Source organism: Trachypithecus francoisi, unplaced genomic scaffold (assembly GCF_009764315.1).
Source record: "Trachypithecus francoisi isolate TF-2019V2 unplaced genomic scaffold, Tfra_2.0 Lachesis_group18, whole genome shotgun sequence".
NCBI lineage: Eukaryota > Metazoa > Chordata > Mammalia > Primates > Cercopithecidae > Trachypithecus > Trachypithecus francoisi.
The window spans coordinates 40622283-40641209 of record NW_022681463.1 but is presented as its reverse complement, the minus strand read 5'-3'; the positions used below and the strand labels follow the sequence as shown (position 1 = coordinate 40641209).

Below are 18927 nucleotides of genomic sequence, written 5' to 3'. Positions count from 1 at the left end.
TGAAAATGTGAAATGAAAAATTCCACAGGTTATCTGGGGTCAACTGAGATCTGAAAATATTAAACGAACAATCCCACATACAAATAATTCATACATTTTATATCACACACTGTTCTGAGTCATGTGATTAAATCTCACATTGTCCCACTCTGTACCACCTAGGACATGAATTGACCCTTTGTCGGGCATATCCACGCTGTCTACACTCCTTGCGTTACTGGATGAAGGTGTCCCGGTTCTTGGCATCTTGAACAAAGAATTGGACAAAATACACAAACAAAGCAAAGAAGGAATGAAGAAACAAAAGCAGAGATTTACTGAAGATGAAAGTACACTCCACAGGGTGGAAGCGGGCCACAGCACAGGGGCTTGAGGGCCCCATGACAGAATTTTCTAGGGTTTAAATGTTCTCTAGAGGCTTCCATTGGTTACGTGGTGTATACCTTATGTCAACAAAGAAGATGAAGTAAAGTTACAAAGTCATTTACACGGTGTGCACCCTAGGTAAATGGAGAGGATATTCCCTGTCATAGCTGAAGTGCTCCCATTTGGTTTAGTTCTAGGAAGTCAGCATGAATCAGGCTTATGTTCCCTGCCTCCAGACCCTGTTCTCCTGCCTCACTTGCCTGTGAGTCCCGTAGTAGCTCTCTTTGTTACCAGATCACCTGTTGAGCCATCGCTGTGCTTCTGCTCAAGCAACCCTTATTTTACTTAATAATGGCCCCTAAGCTGGAGAATAGTGATACTGGCAATACAGATATTCCAAAGAGAAGCTGTCAAGTGCTACCTGCAAGTCAAAAGGTGAAAGTTTTCAACTTAAGGAAGAAAAGAAGTCATATGCTGAGGTTATGAAGACAGCTGAGTTTATTGCCTATCACAGTAAGGGAGAATGCCAACTCTACAGAGCTTTGATTGTGTCTCAGAGGGGAAGTTTTGCTTGGGGGCGTGTATTTCAATGTAGTGTTTGATTAAGACAGGTTGAAAATCATGATATAAGAATAATATGATTGGTGGAAAGAGAAAGTGTGAATTTCGAGATGAGGGAGTTCAAAGAATCTTGGGATATAAACTGTTTATTGAAAAGTTCATGGGTCTTTTGGGATGTTCCTGTAATGATCAATGAAATAACTTGCCTGGATAAGAGTGCTTTCGAATTATAAAATTATATCAGTGTAGACAATGGAATAGTAAGAGCATGTTAATACATGAACAGTGTGGGATACATGGTGTCAGGTGTCAGTATAATATGTGTACTATATTATATGTAATATATTTTATCAGCTGCTACATTACACAGCTCCAGGAAGCACCATCCACATTATAGTCTATGTAAGTGATGTTCCTGGATTATTCAGTGCAACTACCCTATTATATTCATAGCTTGTATCATACTATATTTAATGTGAAGTATAAGATATGCCATAATATACTGCATTGGATATAACTTGTACATAGAACAAACATGTAACATATATACAATGAAGGACAAAACACTAGAGCACTTTTACAAATTACAAAGTGTTACACTGCATGCTCCTTTTTGCTTTTTCATAAAAACTGTGCTTTTCTCAGATGAGAACTGACACAGAGAATTCCAGAGAGAGACGTTTTTGAGGTCCTACAATCTAGCAAAGGGTCTGACCCATCCATACTAGGCCATCAAGAAACATAAAGTGCTAGACACAACTACACCTGTCTCTCCAAAGTCCACTAACATGCTTTTCTGGCAGAGTAGAGATGAAGTTAGCTGTTTGGTTTTTAGTATGCATAATGTCATTGGGGGTGTTGAGATACCCATGAAGTTCAGCAGCACCTTGCTCCCTCATTCCCCAGTACCCGCTCCCAGGTTGCCAGTGATGTGATGCTACTACTTAGGCTGTAGTGGGTGTGTGGTTGGATCCTCCTATTACAGAGACCCAAGGGTATCCTACAGGAGTGAACCCCAAGGAGTGTGGGAAGAAAGGATTGGCTTGTGCAAAGCAAAAGAATGGTTGGTTCATGAAACTAGATGGATTTTGGCATTTTAGCCATTTGATTTGGGCACAGAAAAAGATAGGGCCAGAGGCAGGAGCTCATGCTGAACAGGTTATTAAGGACATGCTCATGAAAAACTGAATGTGTCATTTTAGGAGTTGAACTTCATCCTGGGAGGGAGAAAAAGGCTTTGAAGGTTTTTAAGCTGAGGATAAACAGAATAAGATTTATGTTTTAGGAAGTTATCTTTGCCAAGGGGAGGAGCACTAATGGCAAGGAGCAATCCAGGTTAGAAATGATAACCCAGATTTGGGCATGCTCCCTTTGGCATGACCTCCACTGCTACCCTACCTTGAAACAGAACTTGTAGCAAAAGAGATCTGGTTCCACAGCATGGAGCACCAAGATATTGACGTTGTACTGAATGTCATGAGTAGACTGAAGGGATAATAGCATTTTGCTCCAAAAATTTTCACTTATCTTTTCTATTGCTTTCTTCCTATGCTTCCAGTGAATTCCCTTTCAATTCTGGATCCTTCCTGGTTCTTCCATTGAGCCATTCAGCCCAAACTTCTACTTGCGTTTCTCACTCCACAAAACAAAAAACAACTAGTTCAGTATCTGTGGCTTAGGAATTTGCCCTTAAAAGTGGGTAATGGTCTCAGTTTAATCCACTGGACCAAGAACATGAATAAACTAAGGTAGCTGCTGCAGGGATTGGGGAAAAGGGGGAACAAATATTTTGCTGACAAAACTAGCAAGTTCCAGTGACTGATATATCAGAAAGAGAAGGGCCATTTTCTTTCCCAAAGCCCACTGCCCTAGATCAGGCTTGTACTGTTCTATTTTGTTTTGTTCAACTCTTATTTTTATTACATTCACCTAATTATACACTCCTACTCTCTAGTTTCTCTCCAAATGTATAAAATGAATTGGAGCAAACCAGATGTCTCTCTCCAGGTTATCAGTCATTAATGGTGCCATTGTCTGCTAGGCAGAACTCAAAATGACCTCACATGGCCTCCAATGGTCTACAAAGACTTTCATGACAGAGTCCTTGTGTGTCAGGGACTCATTTCCCACTACACCCCTATGTAACTATACTTACTAAGTAGACTTACTAAACTTCAAAATTAAGGAATGAGTTATGATTTATAAACAGTAAGTCATCACTTACCATCATAGTATGTGGGGGATCGGTCAGAGTGGTGGGAAAAACTATAGGGAAAGGATGCAAACCTTCTGAAGGCACAGAAGGTTCTGCAGAGCCCTGGGGTAGAATTGCTGAAGGCAGCTGTTCTATAACCCTGAGGCAGAGGGTAAGGAGTAGGTACAAGGGAGTGTAAGGGAATTTATCTTAAATAGGCTTGTTTACTTACATTGACCAAGATCTGACCTTTGATCATCTGTGTGTGATGTTCCCTGAAAGGGGAACAATAAATGGTAATTACCTGCAGGTTTTGTTGGCTCCAGGTTTTTGGCATTATGCCTGCACTGAAAAAAAGCAAGCAGCTCCAGCTTCTTAGGGATGCACTCTGGCCACTTGAGCCAGGCAGTCCCCTAGCTGCTCTTACACTACATACCTGTGTCTGAGTACTCATTTCATCCGTCAGTCAGCATCTATGGGACAGACCTGACAATAGTAAGGTTCTTGGAAACTGACTTTAAGTGACACAATGTACAAGGAAACCAATTTTACCATAAGCTAATTGATACACACAAAAGTTAAGTTCCTACAGTATGTTTCTGGTCACAAAAACATCACCAAACTTCTAAATAAAGTCCCCAAACACTTCTAATATCAATCACTGAAGTAAATGTGAATTATACATACATTTAAGAGAGGTTCATAGAAACAAGTAAGATAATCATTTGCCCCCTTTTTGATGAACCTGTGAGTGACAGCGTTTGTTGTTGTGGTGGGGAAAATCAAGGAAAAAATGTTTGCAAACACAAAAATTGTCAGGATCACCTCCTCCAACCATGAAGTTCAAAAACCATCACAAACATGGAGGGCTTGCTGAGCACTTTCATACTGCATCTGTTAGTGTCATACATGTATTGTAAAGTCTATCAATTTGTATTTTACAATCAGTTGTATTTATTCGTTCATTTTCCAACCAGTTTATTTCATCTCTGGGTCTTGGTTGGCTGGAGCCCATCCCAGCATCTCAGGGTCCCAAGAACGAATCAACCCTGGCCAGCTTGCCATCCCATTGCAGGGCCACTCTTACCTACAATCACTCACAATGAGGCCGTTTAGACATGCCAGCTCACCTAATTCACTAAGGGAGAATGGGCAGACTCCACACAAGCAGTGGCCCTGGCAGGGAATCTACTTTTTTTCTCATGAACATTGTAATAAAATAACACTTTGAGGACCTGCTGTGCCATCCCCTATCTTTCATATACTGCTTTATACAAACTAATCAACTTCTACTGCAGCTTCCAGACTCAGATGAAGCATCCCATCCTCAGACCACATTTGACACCCACTCCAATGCTACCCAGTCCCCCATCCAGGCTGAGTGAAATGAGTCTTGTTTGTACTACTTTGCATATCTATTTTTCCACTTTAATGTATAAACTCTCGTTTTCTTTTTTATTATTTTTTATTTCAATAGGTTTTTGGAGAACAGGTGGTCTTTGGCTACATGGATAAGTTATTTAGTGGTGATTTCTGAGCTTCTGGTGTACTTGTAACCCGAGCAGTGTACACTACACCCAGTGTGTAATCTTTTATCCCTTACCCCCCTCCCACCCTTTCCCCTGAGTCTCCAAAGTCCACTCTATCATTCTTATGCCTTTGCATCCTCATAGCTTAGCTACCGCTTATGAATGAGAACATATGATGTTTGGTTTTCCATTCCTCAGTTACATCACTTAGAATAATGATCTTCAACTCCTTCCAGGTTGCTGCAAATGCCATTATTTCATTACTTTCTCATGACTCAGTAGTATTTCTTATACATATGTGTGTGTGTGTGTGCGTGTGTGTAGTATTCTGTGTGTGTGTGTATATATATATATATATACATGGAATACTACCCACACACACACACACACACATACACATACACACAGATCTACCATTTGATCTAGAAATCTCACTACTGGGTATCCACCCAGAGGAAAAGAAGTCATGATACAAAAAAGATACTTGCACATGCATGTTTATAGCAGCATAATTTGCAATTGCAAAAATATGGAACCAGCCCAAATGCCCACTAGTGATTGGATAAAGAAAATGTAACATATATACACACACGTATATATATGTATATATGTATGTATATGTGTATGTATATATATGCATATGTGTGTGTGTATATGTATGTATATATATTTGTAAGTCAACATATGACTTCTTTTCATCTGGGCAGAAACCCAGTAGTGAGTTTGCTGGATCAAATGGTAGATCTACTGTTAGTTCTTTAAGAAATCTTCACACTATTTTCCATAGAGGTTGTCCTAGTTTACATTCCTACCAGCAGTGTAAAAGTATTCCCTTTTCACTACATCCATGCCAACATCTATCATTTTTTGAGTTTTTTTATTATGGCCATTCTTGTAGGAGTAAGACAGTATCGCATTGTGGCTTTAATTTGCATTTCCCTGATAGTGACATTGAGCACTTTCTTTTCATGTTTGTTGACCACTTGTGTATCTTCTTCTGAGAACTGTCTATTCATGTCCTTAGCCTACTTTTTGATGTGATTTTTTTTTCTTGCTGATTTGAGTTCCTTGCAGATTCTGGATATTAGTCCTTTCTCAGAAGTATAGATTGTGAACATTTTCTCCCACTCTGTGGGTTGTCTGTTTACTCTGCTGATTATTTCTTTTGCTGTGCAGAAGCTTTTTAGTTTAATTAATTCCCATCTATTCATCTTTGTTTTTGCTGCATTTGCTTTTGGGTTTTTGGTCATGAAGTCTTTGCCTAAGCCAGTGTCTAGAAGAGTTTTTCTAATGTTATCTTCTAGAATTTTTATGACTTCAGGTCTTAGATTTAAATCTTGATTTTTGTAAAAGTTGAGAGATGAGGTTCATCCTTTTCTATGTGGTTTGCCAGTTGTCCCAGCACCATTTGTTGAATGGGTGTCCTTTTCCTACTTTATGTTTTTGTTTGCTTTGTGGAAGATCTGTTCGTATAGTTGGCTTTATTTCTGGGTTCTCTATTCTCTTCCACTGTCTATGTGCCTATTTTTATACCAGTGCCATGCTTTCTTGGTGACTATAGCCTTGTATTATGTTTGGAGTCAGGTAATGTGATGCCTCCAGATTTGTTATTTTTGCTTAGTCTTGTCTGGCTATGCAAACTCTTTGAGGACAAGGAGTATGTCTTCTCCACCCCTGAATTTCAGGCAGCTAGCCTGGACTAGGCTCACAAAAACTATTTGTTGAATGAGTAAATAAAAGTGGTGGAACCAGGACATAGATCTAAAACTTCTCACTCTAAATCCAGTGCTTTTCTCATTATATCACAGCTAATGAGTGATATAATGAGAGTGTCACATTGTGGTAGAAGGACTAAATACTTCATGCCATCAGATGATAGATTTCTTATTCCTAATCTGGTACTGTGAAAAAATAATTGGTGAAATAGTAACAAAAGTCAACATGGATATTAAGAGACTGTACTATTAAGCCTACAGTGCCTCATTCTCAAAATGCTTAACTACTACATTAAGTGAAAAATAGTTAAAAGTGTTAGTCCTAAAGTTAGCAAGAAGACATAGTGTATTTTTATTGGATTACAAATATACATGAGAATACTCCAAGAGATACATATTTTATGTAAAAACATTCATATCACATCCATCAGTAAGTGTCCTTAATTCTTAATTATCTGTGTCCAATTGAAAAATTTTGTATTTTCTTGTGGCTCTTTCTCTCCCTTGCTATCTATGAGGGGACTTGGAAAATAAAAGTATAGAATGCAAATCTGTCAATGTGGTTGCTAATAATGTTCTTTCAAGTCTCCATTGAGAAAGTAAGTTGAAAACTGGTAACAATGTACTTACATAAATGTCTCTTGAATTATCTTTCTTGTCTCAGATTCTATTAGGAAGAATTATTTGTGTAGCAATTTTAAGTAGGTACAATCCAAACCATGCAGATCTTTTTTTTTTTTTAAGGTAGAGTCTCACTCTGTGGCCCAGCTTAGAGTGCAGTGGCACGATGGCTCGCTGCAAGCTCTGCCTCTCAGGTTCAGACGATTCTTTGGCCTCCTATAAGTAACAACACATGCCTCTCCTACTCTTCTGAGTAGCTGAAATTACAGATGTGCACCACCATGCCTGGCTAATTTTTGTATTTTTACTAGAGACGGGGTTTTACCATGCAGATCTTATAAAGCAGTGGTCCTCAACCTTTTTGACACCAGGGACTGGTTTCATAGAAGACAATTTTTCCACAGACTGGTGGCAGGGGATGGTTTCAGGATGACTCAATGATTCAAGCACATTTATTGTGCACTTTATTTCTATTATGATTATTACTCACCATATTATTATTATATACTCACCATAATGTAGAATCAGTGGGAACCCTGAGCTTGTTTTCCTGAAACTAGATGATCCCATCTGGGGATGATGGGAGACAGTGACAGATCATTAGACATTTGATTTTCTTGAGGAACACACAATGTAGATCTCCTGCATGCACAGGTTCACAATAGGGTTTGCGCTGCTATGAGAATCTAATGCCATGGCTGATCTGACAGGAGTCGGAGCTCAGGCAGTCATGCTTGCTCACATGCCCACCACTGCTGTGCGGCCTGGTTCATAACAGGCCATGGACAGGTACCCAGGGACCCCTGTAGTAAAAGACTCTAACCAAGAGCTTCTTCTCTCCCGAAAAGAAATAGTATATGTCAAGAAAGCTGCAGTAATATATTTATTGCAAAGGAACTAGACATTACATTAACCTGATGAGATGTAACAATGCATGAAGCATAACTGGTGCAACATTTTTAAAAAATCACAAATGAAAAAGAAAATTCATTTTCAAAAGAAAATATTGTATCCAAGTCAGCTTAATCTCTGAACACTGTAATATAACTCTTAATGTTGACTATAAACATCCAGGATAAAGATTACTTTAAACTGAATAACAGAAAGAAAAGGTTTCTTTCCAAACTTTCCCAACAGATTCCTTGGCTACCATCTGTGCATCACACCCATAAAGTAATTTTCCATCTACAGACAGTAAAAAGAAAAAAATCCCTCCTACAAATAGAGAAATTCTCAAGAAAACCAAGCAACAAATCAATTAGTAGCCCCCAATTGAATGGGGTAGACAGAATCAGCATTTCTAGAACTTAGAAGTTACATTAACTTTACTAATAAGATTTTATTGTCTTTTAAGAAACTGTTTGGATTCAAGGGCACACTGAACTATAACAAGTTATTATATTCACACTGGGTAACAGTGTACAGGGGATTTCGGATGTTTGTCATCTGTTCATCAAAGCTTTCTGAAACCTCTAGAGCTTTACTATTCTACTCCATAATAAATTTTCACTGTGTATAACAAAATCCCTTTGAAGAAAATTACCCCAGATAATCCATCTGTGAAAATACAAGTACTGCAAAAAGCAGTGACGATAAATACTTTTTGGAAAGGCAAAAATGCTGCATCAACTTTCAGAGGCACTATCCTAGAATCATCTCTGAAAAAGAGAATTGCAAATGTACTTTGAAAATTACTTTCCTTGCCTATACCCAGCATGCGTGAATGTCCTCTAATAAGCTATTTGTAGACTGAGGAAGTGAAGAGTTGAAATGCACAACTGCAGGTTTTAGTTGAGCTGGTACCACTGGTACCACTTTTCCCTTCCGATGGATTTCAACAGTTTGTTCCTAAACATTTTACAGTTCTCAAAACTTTTCACATAAAAGGGGAAGATTATTAAAGCTTATTAGAGTCTGTCAATTGGTCAAAAGAAAAAATGTATTTCAACACAGCTTGTCATCTTTGGAAAAAAAACAATCATAATTACATTTCCTTATACTGAATTTAAGGTAGAGAGACCTAAATTATGAGCACTCACAATTTGGTGGGAAAATGGCAAATCCTTGTCATTTGGTGACTGTGGCACCAAATAAAGAGGAATTCATTCACAACTGAATGAGTTATTTAAATTAAAAAGGCAGAAAGTTAATCTAGACATTTTAGGTCCTAAATTAAATTTTTCAGGTGTGATATATTTAGTTTGAGTAATAATGCTGATCTAGTTCGCTAAAAAATTAGCGACATTCTCCTTTACCTTGAGCTGGGTAGACTCAGCCACAATGTCCTACTTTCTCTTTATGTATGTTTATAGTAATACTTAACTAGACTCACAATGCATGTAGATGCAACATGCTAGTTGGCACAAAGCAAGCAGGGAGAAATGCCCCTACCTTCCCAAAAACTCATAGGAGCATGACTAGTATTCAGTCACTTTCCTCATATAGACAATGTCAGTAGATATTAAGACAGAAACACATAAAGTCACATAAATGTTTCCACCTTTTCACCATTGAGTGAAACATGCTGTTCTTTGGAGAAAAAAATACATTCATTTTTTTCAAGTATATTGCAATATACAAAGATGCTCTGGCTTTGTTTCACTATAAAGACAAAAAGATTTCACATATGTCCAAGAGAAATTTCAGTTTACCTTTCCTTTGGTGTGGATTTCATGAAGTTCTGACTAAAAAAATTAAATACATATCTACTCATTTTATCTGAAAGCATGAACTATGTTCATTTTATATATATATTTATATGTACATAGCAACAACAAAAACCAATCTACATAGGTCCAATGGCTTAGGATTGGCACTCTCTGATGAGCACGAGGTCCACCTGCTGTGACTAGGGGCTCAGCACCAGTATTAGGTGGTTCCATCAGCTTCAGGGTCCAGCCTTGGGCCAGTGGCATGCAGGCTCTTCCTCTCTGTAGTATTCTAAGGAGCACTTCCTGCTGAGGCCACGCCTCTTCAATTATGGCTTACTTCCTATCTTGGCTTTGTTGTTAGGGTTGCAGCTTAGGTCTCTCAGCAACAGTTCACAATTGGCTACAGCATCCGCGGGCAGCAGCTTCCGGATTTGCTCCACTGTCTTTTGATAAGCCATTTTTTCTTGTTCCAGGGTCCGGATTAAAGACTTCATTTTGGCCTCTCTTGTCAAAATATTTTCTAGGTTTGATTCCAAGGCCTGGATTTTAGCATGAGCTACCTGTTTCGGGGGGGAAAAAATCCCACAAATCAAAAATTTGATTTGGAATCAAATGTCTTGCTAAAGTCATGATTGATTATAGCAGGAGCCAGTCCTTACCCTTATTAACCAATTACTTCGAATTACTTAATAAAATATTATGTGAAACAAATACTCTGAAAACCTACATGAAACGATGATTTATTAGGTTTCACAAAGATGTAACTATGGAACTATCATGATTCATCTCATCTCACTGAATACACTAATAATTCAATACTAAATCACCCCCTCACCAACAGTAGCAGAACTTACTCTGCACCCACTGGTGTTCCCCTGAGTGAGCGGGAGGGATCTGGCCTGGCTGAAGGAGAAACAGGAGATTCCTGACACTATCTTGCAGTGCTAAAAGAGATTTTCCTTCCCTGACTGAAATACGGAGTTCTCTAAACATACACTTGGACTTTCATCAGTTTTTATAGATGTGAGGGGTGGCTGAGTAACTGATGATGACTACACTGAACTGTCAGTGAAAAAGTCTGTAAGTTCAGAAGAATCATTATAAAACAGGTACAAACCCACCTTCCCTAATAAGGGCAAATACTCAATCGCCATTGAAATATCCAACTAAAAATGGACAATATATCAACCATTTATTTTTCTTTTTGAAAATAGACTATGTTGCCCTCTTTTGAATAGGAAAAAAGATTTAAATTTTCTGTGAGCCAGAGCCAATGTAAGACAAAGTGAAGGAAGTTTAGTGTCCCCATTCTTGGGAAGCAACCACTTTAGAGACCCGTCATTTCTAACCTGTCTCTCCTGACTGGTCTTGACAGGGGACTCACCATATAGAAGCAGAGTTTTAGTGTTTTCCAGTCTGTAGCCAGGTGCAGTGTTGAGGAAATGGAGAGGAGGAGTAAGTGGAACCCAAGCAGCCATTAGGCACTGAAACTCCACTGACGTCATCTCCCCTGAAGACTTCAGGAGGGTCACCTGCTAGTCTCCCTCCCCTGATCACTCTTAAGCCCCTCCCCTCAGGGCATGGCTACACAGCACACATATACAAGTTGCAAATACAGAATATTACTGTATAATAAATTGCTTATTGCACGTATAAGTGTGTGCTTAGATACAGATATATAGTGTTTTATATTCTCAAATAATAATTGTGAACTCCCTGATGGCAGGAATGATGTATTAATATTACATGTAACATTTACATGTAATTCAATTTACCTAGACATGTCTCCCTCTTTTTCAATTTCCATTTTAGTCTAGACAACTCTCATCATCCACAATAGATTTTCACAAGTGACTGCTAGCAGGCCTCCTTACCTTCTCTCCTATCTCAATCTGTCCTCATCAAGGTTCCCAGATTGATCTTTCTACAGCATGGCCCCAAAACTTTGAGAGATTTCCCTCTTGACAGGATTAAAGTCAGGTTCTTTGGTTTGACACTGAAAGTCACTTACAATTTCTGCCTTTATCATATTTACCAACTCTCCCCAACATCTATCTGAAATTGACACCAGGCTAACTCTGCTGCTCTGCCATGTCCTCCTTATTGATGCCACCCTCCTACCCAGCCTGACTTAAAGATCTTCCTCACTCATTTCTTCCACCAATCCTCCAGATTCCAGCTCAAGCCCAGGTCCTTCACAACTTCATCAATTTCCTACATTCAATTCTTCCTCCCTTGAACTTAACCAAATATCTATAACATACAACAGGTATTTAAGCAGATTCCACTTTGAACTGCCATTTAGCTATTTTGTGAGGGTGCATTTTTTCCAAGTAATGTTAAATTTAACATGTCATTTGTAGCCCCAGAGCACTTGGACAGTCTGATACATGGGCTCTTGGTTAGCAATGGTTCATTCCACACACATATCCCTTCCATTCCTGAGGTAGTTCTGTGCATGCAGGAGGCATTAAAGTACTTCTTTGCTCAAATCTTTATTTCTTTACCTGTAATTTTTCTAGGAGGTCCATGTTTTGTCTTTTCAGTTGGCTATTGGCCCTCTCCAGCTTCTCCAAAGGTTCACTATCCTCACAGGCATATGAAGATTCCTGTAGCTCATCCTGTAGCACATGATATTCCACCTCATAGGCATGCAACTGCTTAGAAATATCCATCTCAAAAACCTGCCATGAAAGTATCATGGGTTAGGCTAGCCTTTGGTATGTATAACAAGATACAGCTTGTGTATCTTGGTATGTTTCATGTATATTTCCAAATACTTATTAATAAAGAACATTAAAGCATAAAAAAGAAAAAAAGTATAACTGTCAATGCAAGAATAAATTAGATATAGCTTACACTGTCAACATAAAAACAAACAGCTCTTTCTGTGAAAGAAGAAATTTTTTCTTTAAAAACAGAACAGATAGATTATTTCTATGCAATTGAAACATTCTCGGGAAGTCAAGTCACCAGAATAAATTAATGTCCAAGTGTATTTTGCAGCCAAGATATCCATAATCTAGTAACTGTCTCCCAAAATGTAGTATACTAGATAAACAACATTAGTTATTGAGTAATTATTATTTACTGATTAGTAAGCAAAATTGCATAGGGTATTGCTGTAATAAAACAACCAAAAGCATTTCTAATTTATTTGCCAATGGAGCAGAAAGATCTTAAAAAATTTTTTCATCCATTTGCTATTCCCTGTAAGCCTCTTAAAGAGTCATTTACATATTGTACTGCAGAGAGAATCCTCAAAATTGCATACTGTGACCACTGTCCAGGGCTGTAAGGTTTAATTAGGGCTGCTACTGCTCTCCCATACCACCACTAAATAGGAAGGTCATTTGCTATGAAGCTAGAGGACAGTTACTCCAAACTTCCTGGGGGAAGGAGAGACTACAGCTGCTGTTCAAGCAATGGTCTCTATATTAACACTGAGAAGAGAAAAGAAACCACAAAAAATCTGACTTACTCTACTACTTACTACTAGAGAGACTCAAACATTCAAATTTTAATAAGAGAACTTCTAGACTAACTGGTTATCCTCAAATAACCATCATCTTTTCCTTACTTAGTGGGTATGGACACAATGGATTATTACACAACCATTAAAATGATAATATGGATTTATAGTTACTGGAAAAAAATCTAATACTCTATATATTTTTAATTATAAATCAGGTTCCACAATAGTATATGTAGTATGATTTCATTTATATATAACTTTATACATTTTTATATGTATATATAAGCAAAGAAAAGGTAACAGAAAGTTTCAAAGGTTATCTCTAGATGTTGAGATTTATAGTTACTTTTGTTTCCTTCTTTGTGATTTTCTGCATTATTTGCATTTTTTTCCAGTGTCCATAAATAAAGTTCATCAAAGTCTCCTTTAATATTAGCATTTCATTCCACAGTAATCAATTCTAATTGTTAAGAAATACAAAAACTAGCCGGGCGAGATGGCAGGCGCCTGTAGTCCCAGCTACTCGGGAGGCTGAGGCAGGAGAATGGCGTAAACCCGGGAGGCGGAGCTTGCAGTGAGCTGAGATCCGGCCACTGCACTCCAGTCCGGGCAACAGAGCGAGACTCCGCCTCAAAAAAAAAAAAAAAAAAAAAAGAAATTCTCCCAATATCAAGTTCAAATTTACTTGCCTATAAATTCTACCCATTAATCCTAATAGTAATCTGTAAAGCCAGGCAATTTCCTCATTAATTTTAGAAGGGAGGTGATATCTGATTTCAAATCTCTAAAAGCATAATATCTGATTCCAGTCAAGAAAGGTATTTCTGAAAAATTGATAAACAAGTAACTATACAAATAAAAGCTATACTTTTCAGCTTACAGAGCATTTTAACAAACTATTTATAGATATTTGTGATTTAGATTCCATGTAATGGAAACAAAATTTTATATGTATTAATATAATAAGAGTTCATATTACAGTATGAACTACAGGGTACAAAATACTTTAACATATTGGTTATATTTGCTCCTAAAATAATACAAAAGTATAATACAATCTACTTTTGTTATTCCCATTTTGTAGAGGAAGAGGTTGAGACTCAGAGAGGTTGTAACTTGCCCACAGGCACACAGCTGGTAAATGGCTGGACACCAGAACAAGGTTCCAAACTCCCTTTCTCTAAACCCTATCGTCTTTCTGCCATCAAAAGTGCCTTCAGAAAAGTGGTAAACTTTATCAATGCTCATAAAGCTCAACTGTCAAATCTATCAATCTGCTCTTAAGCTTGTCCACTGCATCTGAACAGCAGCAATATATAGCTACCACTCACCTAGTCCCTATGAAGAGTCAAGGACTTGTAGTCTTTGTGTGCAGTGTGTAGATTACTTTTAATTTGCTTCTCAGATCCATTCACTGCCCTCATCCATTCTATTGTACCCTGGCAGGCAGACAATTCCCCACACTTACTTTCTGGCTGGCTTCTAGTTCAGTTTGGCAAACAGAAGATGCCAGCACAAGATGAGAAGAGGCAGGAGAAAAGGGTTGGGTATTTCTTCCCTGATCCTTCTCTGCCTAGTTCAACAAGACCACAACAACCAGCACAGAACCCTCCTCCGCAGTTCCAGCTCTTCCTGGACCTAGTAACACTATTACATCCTCCACTTAGCCCCTCTGCAGCAGAGGTTTGAACATTTTCCCTATGTTACTAGGGAAATGGGCACCTGGACATCTGTGTTGGATTCCCTTAGGCCTACCCACATCTTTATAGATGGTTCCTTCATTTGAATCATTGGAGGGAGAATGTTTCCTGGAGGGACAAAGACTGATACACCAAGTCTCCTCATGTAAGCTTCATAAAACCTCTCAGATCAGTATTATCCCATTCTGGAACTTGTCCAGTGCTGTACCATTCTGAACAACTACGGTTTGGACGATTAGGCTGATGTGTACAAGCCAAACAACCAATTAAAGAGCTAGAAGTAGATGCAAACCCAATACCTTCTAATTCCAAAGCCTGTACTCTTGCCACATGTCCTCTTCATGTATTTTACAAAATAATTAAGAAGATAACAAAGGCAAGACGATCTGATTTTACTCTCAGGCCTTCCTGATTCTGTCAGTTCTATCTGCAGTTTTAGCATTGGTTTAAATGGAAAGGATTCCTGAAAAACTCATTACGTAGCACTAAACCATATTTTCTGTGCATAGCCAGATAGACAATGTCACAATGTAGAAATTTCACAACAGTCCCCTTTCTAAAAAAAATGTATCTGATGAAAATACCTGTCAAGCAAAGCTACATTTTTATGCTAAAGCATTTAATATATATTCAGTAGAGAAAACTGCTGTATAACACTATTAGCATTTAAATCATACCTGGGTAATAATTTTTTCCATTTCAGAGGTATTCATATCAGGTAGCGTGCTTTTAAGAAACTCAACAATATTTTCAAAGCTCTCGCATTCCATTATAAGTGTCTCTTGGCTGCTCAGTAGGCTGAGTGCAACCTTAAATATAACTTCAGTTCCCTGAAGAAAAATAATATCTAAAAGAAGAGATACAATTTTCATGATCAAAATTATGCATCCACTCTTGTAAAAAGCATGCTATTTCTGCTAAAGGTTTTTATTTACTTGTTTTATGTGTTTTGCAAAAGAAAACTGGTCAAAAGCATCTAGCTTTTTTTAAAAAGTAAAATAACTAAACATATAAGCAGGTGTTTTAATATTCCTCTTAAGAATCTCAGATAAAGCCAGAGTAAAAAAGGACAAAGTGTATATCTCTGTCCATGAACTATTTGTAATTTTTAATGCCAAATTTAATGGAGACTAGGTAAACCTCAAGGACAGTTATTCAACTGATAGACTTTTCTTCACAACAGGAATACAAAAACAAATTAACATAACCAATGAGTACTATTCAAACTCTCATTACCATAATAAAAAGTAAATGAACCAGCTATGTAATTAAATCTATGTCACACCAGGAAATTAAAAAAAAAAAAAAAAAAAAAAAAAAAAACACCTTAAAAGAAAAATTAAAACAAACGACAAACATACAACCTCAATCAGGAGAGAAATATAAGAGCTACCCTAACTCTAAGCCCTGCTTCCCTACAAATACAAACAGGCAATAATTTTGAAAAGTATCAAGTACTAGGCCGGGCGTGTTGGCTCACATCTGTAATCCCAACACTTTGGAAGGCTGAGGCGGGTGGATGGCTTGAGGCTAGCAGTTCAAGACCTGCCTGGTCAACACGGTGAAATCCTGTCTCTACGAAAAATACAACAATTAGCTGAGTGTGGTGGCACATGCCTGTAGTCTTAGCTACTTGGGAGGCTGAGGCAGGAGAATCGCTTGGACCCAGGAGGCAGAGGTTGCAGTGAACTGATATTGTGCCCTACACTCCAGCCTGGGCAATAGGGCAAGACTCAGTCTCAGAAAAATGAAAAAAGAAAGAAAAGTATCAAGTACTTAGTACTTTTGTATGAAAGTTTCTCTCAATCTATGTCATTCTTTAATGAATAATATACAACAGAGAGTCTTTAATGAAGATGGAACCATAGAATCATTATTTCAAACATAGTTCTTCTTGCTCATGCATCTTTCCATTTCCTGCCAGCTCTATTCTTTTATAAATTCAAAGAAGAGAGTTGAACAGCTGTTGTACAGCCAACAGCATCATTTGTATTCTCATAACAAAAAACTGATACTGATGACATTTGTTTCTTGAACTCCTGACCTCAAGCTTCCAAGGTGAAGTCAAAGAGAGGTGCCCTGAAACCTCATTTTGATATGATAGATTATTCTCTGGGAAGAAAAACATATATAAACAAAAGAATTTACAGAAGACCCATTAATAGGAACCCAAGCTCCAGAGAAAATGTCACTGTAGAAAAGCAGTAGTGTATATTCGAGAAACAAGAGAAATCTGATGAACATTTGATTCAGCGCATTTTAACTTTACTCTTTTGTTGCATTTTATAAATTGTAGTAACATTAATGCAGTGTTTAACTTTTAAACCACCACAGTCCTCAATAAGAAATATATCATACGTTGTAATCTGGTATATATACATATTGCACATATATCCTCAAAACAAATTTCTCCAAACAATGTATTTCCTTACTATTTGTAATATTCCCTAATATCGTCACTGTAAGCTGTTTCATTTTTTCAAACACTGACAATGACCTACAACTGCGCCAATACTATTTGACAAACAGCTCCAATGTAACAGAAGTGCAGCTGTGAGTGAATACTGACTGCTTTGTCCATGTCTGCTAAATAGATGATCAGAACATAAAAATTAAGGGAGTCCTTTTTAAGGCAACTGAGGTCCTACACATCATTAGAACAAACCTCTGATGAAGAGTTGGTTGTTGTTGTTGTTTTAATTTTTGCTTTTCAAATAACAGACTTAGACAAGTATAAAGACTTGTGAATAGGTCTAAGGGCCTCCAAAGGGGACATAAACCATGTTACACTCTCTTTTTATTCCCAATGCCAAACACTGTGATTAGAGCAAGGCAGTTACTCAGTAACTTGCCCTGGGCTCTACTGACTGTACTTAGTGTTTTCCCTGAGCCACCAGTCTTACAGACTGTCCCACCATAACTGCATTGCCATGAAAGAAGAGTCACATGAGCAATGAAACAGGAAGTAAAGTTATTCTGTTAACAACAAAAAGTCAGATTAAGAAATGTCATTAGAAACAACATTGATACAAGTTAAGAACATGTTTCTCTGTGTTCTGAATGCAAGAGGAAGAAGACAATGGGGGGTAGAAAGATGTATATAAAAATCTGGAAAATTACACAGAGTCTGTCCCTAGTCCAGAGTTTAGGAGTATACGCTCTGATTTTTAGGCACAAATGAAAATAAGAGCTCCATTACAGCTTACTCAAATACAAGAGCCCAATTCCTCTTTCCCTTTTAATTTCAATTTTATGTAAGACAAATATGGTTTTAAGTTACTGTCAGAATAGAGCCAGGCACATTTATTAAATTCCATTAGCAATTTGCTATTCTGTGTAACACGTGATAAAACAATGGGAGCATTATATGGCTAGAAGTAGAAGTATAGTCCTTGGAATAAATAATACTGTTGCATTTAATTACAGGCATCTCTTACCAAAAACTCTGGCTACAAATCCTAATGAAAATTGGGAGGCAAACAATGTGAGGAACCAGGGGGCAGCATAAAGACTGGGGCTGATTTCATTTTCTTCAAGGTGATTGTAGAGATCTCTGTGATAGTCATGAAGGAGCCTGGACAGCTGGTACATTTGAATCTAAAGTTAATTTGGAGAAGAAAAAATAAAATATTACCCATGTATCTGCATGTGCATCAAATACACTGATTTTAATTTTATTCTAATATTTAACAACAAATTCACATATATAAGTATAAGCAGTATTACTTCATTTTTGTGATTTTAAAGTTGATACTAAAATCCAAGTTCACTTAACTGAAGCCATAAAGCAAGTTACTGAGAGTCTATCTAAGAAGACTGAGCAAGTTTCTCTATCATGTGTGTTTGAGTACCACATATATATATATAGAAATGGAATTTTTTCTTCTGTAGAGAGGCATTGCTTTTGGAATTTAATGAGAACTGTCCTGGCTCACGAACCTCACAGAAGATCCCTCCTAATTTTAGACGAATTCCAGAAAAGCCTCCATTCTAAAGAATCTACCACGTTCAGTGCAGAAGCTTATTTCTATTTACTGTGACCAGCATGTGATTAATGAAAGAGTTCTGGCCCTCCAGACAATCTGCACTGCTAGGATAGAATTAAAGCTTAGAAT

At 37.7% G+C, this 18927-nt stretch overlaps 1 protein-coding gene across 6 annotated transcripts in view; it reads right to left on the bottom strand.

Annotated features, from left to right (window-relative positions):
• Nucleotides 1-7851: 7851 nt before the first annotated feature.
• The window catches only part of TBC1D4 (TBC1 domain family member 4), a 210378-nt gene continuing 199302 nt past the window's right edge, over nucleotides 7852-18927 (bottom strand). For all 6 annotated transcript variants that reach the window (XM_033177546.1, XM_033177547.1, XM_033177548.1 and 3 more), the window contains 4 exons: nucleotides 18250-18409; nucleotides 15490-15659; nucleotides 12145-12321; nucleotides 7852-10197 (listed from right to left, as the gene is read on the bottom strand). In XM_033177546.1, the coding sequence (XP_033033437.1) occupies nucleotides 9964-10197; nucleotides 12145-12321; nucleotides 15490-15659; nucleotides 18250-18409 (741 nt within the window). In that variant the 3' untranslated portion in view covers nucleotides 7852-9963. The remainder of the gene's footprint in view (nucleotides 10198-12144; nucleotides 12322-15489; nucleotides 15660-18249; nucleotides 18410-18927) is intronic.